Genomic DNA, 3,256 nt, shown 5'->3' with positions numbered 1-3,256 from the left:
TTGAACTGTAAAGTGCCTTGAGATTACGTGTTGTGAATTAGCGCTATAGAAATAAACTGAATTGAACTGAATTGACGACAGCTAATGAGTTTGTTGATGAATGATTTGGGATTTGAAGAGGAACTCTTTAAACCAGCAGTATGGCTCATCTTTATTAGCCTGGGAGACACATGTGGACAAAACCCCTGCTTTAGACAAAGAAAACTCCACAATGATCTCAGAAATAACTTGAATTGACTAAAGTAATAAAAATAAAACATCTATGGAAATGAAAAAACAATCATTGTTTTTCAACAGAATGATAAAAAAATAAACCCATCAAACATGTCTGGACTAAAATGATGGTTCCCTTAACTTCATATTAGCTGTCCAGCCTTTAGAGTCAATCTCTGCCATCAATGGTTCCTGTTCCTGTCAGTCAGACCTCTGCTCCTCTCTGCGGGTTTTCTGCTCCTCTCCTCATCAGCAAACTGCTCCAGGAGTCTCAGGCTGCCTTTTCCAGACGGCCTGTTCCAGCTCCTTCCAAAGATGCTCAGTAGGATTGAGGTCAGGGCTCCTAAGGGCCCCTTCAGAACAGTCCAATGTTTTCCTCTCAGCCGTTCTTGGCTGTTTCTATCTGTGTGTTTTGGCTCATTATCCTGTTGAAGACCCACGACTTGCGAACCGAGACCAAGCTTTCTGACATTGCAGCACATTTCTCTCTACAATCCCTGATACCCTGCAGAGATCCAGACACTTGGCAGCCCAGAGCATAACAGAGCCTCCTCCATGTTTCACAGTAGAGACAGTTTTCTTTCCTCTCTCTGTCTGCGAACATAGAGCTGATGTTTCTTAGCTAGAATCTCAGTTGTCTCCTCTGTCCAGAGGACGTTCTCCCAGGAGGTTAGTTTCTTGTCAACATGTAGTTTGCTAAATTCAAGTCTGGCCTTTTCAGGATATGCTTCCATCAATGGTTCCTCGCCTCCCATTAAGTCCACTTTGGCGTAAACAGCGATAAATGCTCTGATCTGACACTGATGTTGAGCTTCAAGTTAATCTTTAGTCTCCATAGAAGTTTTTCTGGCATCAGTTTTCCTCCTGCAGCTGCATCCAGGGAGGTTGGCTGCAGTCCATGGATCTTAGTTTTCTGAATAGTTTTACTCACAGAAACACCAGCTGCTTTAAGACGGTCCGATAGTCGTTACTTTTAAAAAGCTGCTCCATCATTTCCTTTCTAAGCTCCTGAGATGACTTTCCTTTGCTTCCTCTGGTCCATGTTGAGTGCGGTACACACCATGCCACCAAACTGCGGGGTGCCTTCCTGCAGCCCTTTATATAGGCCGATTACTAGAATGTAGAAACCTGTGATGCTAATTAATGGACACACCTTGATTCAACACGTCCCTATGGAGACATTTTTAGAGGGAAACCATCATTTTAATCCAGACCTGTTTCATTCATAAAAAAAAAAAATGTTGAAAATACTGTAAATATCTGACTTTCATTTTTTATTTTCATAGATTTTTTATTATTTACTTTTACTTTGTCAGATTCCGGTGCGTTTTTCCTTTAAACGAAGGAACCAACAGCTTTGTCCGCATGTCTATATCACAAAGAATGAAAGCATTTCTAAAGACTGTAATTAACCTGGTGAGCTGTTTAAGTGGCCAGTTAATCTAGTTGATGGAAACTTGTGGGTGCGGAAAAAAAAAAAAAACATTTGTGTAGAAGGATGGCTCACCACAATGAAAAAGAAAATAAAATGAACTTGCAGCTTTTTATGTTTCCTCCTTGTTTTTTCACTCATTCAGGACGTGACCTTCATGGGAATCTCTAGGAACTTCTCATCTACTCTTAGATGCTGCGTTCTACCTCTTCAGTCTCCTGCTAGCTCTCTATTAACATTAATAATTATACTTCATACTAATTGTTTTCTTCATATATCTTGTTTTTTTTTTTTATCAATTATTTATTTTCATTTTTAAAGAAAAAATCTGACTATGAAAGACAAGATGAGACCCATGTTCATCTAACTCACCATTGTTGTTACTGCTACCGTTTCCCTGCTGGTTGTCTGCAGCTTTTTCCTGCAGTTCCACCTCCTGTAAATGGATGGCGCTCACCAGCTGAGTTCTTGAACATTCTGTCATCCTAAAACCAGAAGGATTTCTCTCAGTAAACGATCGGGTGTTCCCCAACATTGTAGAAAACAAAACAAAACAAACAAAAACAACAACAAAACTTCCATTCCTTGACTGAAAAGAAAAAAACCCAGAGGACCGTACCATAGATTACTTCCAGTTGAACCAATCCACAACTAATATAATCTGGGTCAGAGGTACAAGCAAGCTGGTTATCAACTCTATCAATGCATGTTCACAGATTCATGATCAGTTCAAGCAGGATTGAGTTAAAGGGGCGGGTCCAAGGTAGCAGCAAACTGGAGGAGTGGTTAGAGCAGATCCCAGGAAATACATCAGACAGCTCAGTCCAGAAGAGAGCAGTTCTAGGAACAGGAAAGATACTGCGCAGAACCCTCAGGCCTCTAGTAGTAGTAGTAAGAGTTTTTATATATATATATATATATATATATATGTGTGTGTGTGCTAGCCCAGCCTGTGAAAACCTGTGTCACAAATATTGCCATAGTGATTGGAAGGATCTTCTCACAATTTTAATGCAAACTCAACATTTTACAGAATTTTTTACCTTAAAAATGTTTAAATTGTGCCAACTTTACGTTCTCTTCCATTTTTTTTTTTATGGGGTTTTTATCCAGTTGTTAAATCAACAGTGACCTCCAGCACCAAGCAACCAGAGAAAAGGAAAAAATGTTTTATATTTTATGCTCTAAGGGTGAAATCCTAAAACTGACATCAAACAAGTATCATCCATTATAATATTAAGTTTCCACTCAATTTGAGTTAATTTGTTATGATTTACAATCACCTTCAACTGTATTCTTCTTTGTGTTTTTTTTAGAATGATTTACCTCCATTTATCTTTTTGTATTTAAATTCATAAACCTAAAATAAAAATGTCTTCATGATGGGTGTCACATTTAAACAATTTTTTATTTTTTTTTATATCAATGCGATGCTTAAAGTCTTATTAATAAAACAATTTATGTATAATAAAAAATCTAAAGCGTTCAATGGATGCAACAACCGGTAATCTGGTTGTCGCATCCACTGGAGACTGTCAGCCCAATGTTATGTCAAAATGTTTCATATAATTTCAGATCATATAAAATGTAAGAACACATTAAAAAATCCAT

At 38.0% G+C, this 3,256-nt stretch overlaps 1 protein-coding gene across 2 annotated transcripts in view; it reads right to left on the bottom strand.

The window, feature by feature from the left end:
- The window catches only part of svopl (SVOP-like), an 18,556-nt gene that overhangs the window by 13,809 nt on the left and 1,491 nt on the right, over positions 1–3,256 (bottom strand). For both annotated transcript variants that reach the window (XM_015387737.1, XM_015387738.1), the window contains exon 2: positions 2,018–2,130. In XM_015387737.1, the coding sequence (XP_015243223.1) occupies positions 2,018–2,129 (112 nt within the window). In that variant the 5' untranslated portion in view covers position 2,130. The remainder of the gene's footprint in view (positions 1–2,017; positions 2,131–3,256) is intronic.

Source organism: Cyprinodon variegatus, unplaced genomic scaffold (genome assembly GCF_000732505.1).
Source record: "Cyprinodon variegatus isolate N-32 unplaced genomic scaffold, C_variegatus-1.0 Scaffold402, whole genome shotgun sequence".
Taxonomy (NCBI): domain Eukaryota; kingdom Metazoa; phylum Chordata; class Actinopteri; order Cyprinodontiformes; family Cyprinodontidae; genus Cyprinodon; species Cyprinodon variegatus.
The sequence above is the reverse complement of the archived record's forward strand: the minus strand, read 5'-3'. Positions and strand labels throughout refer to the sequence as shown.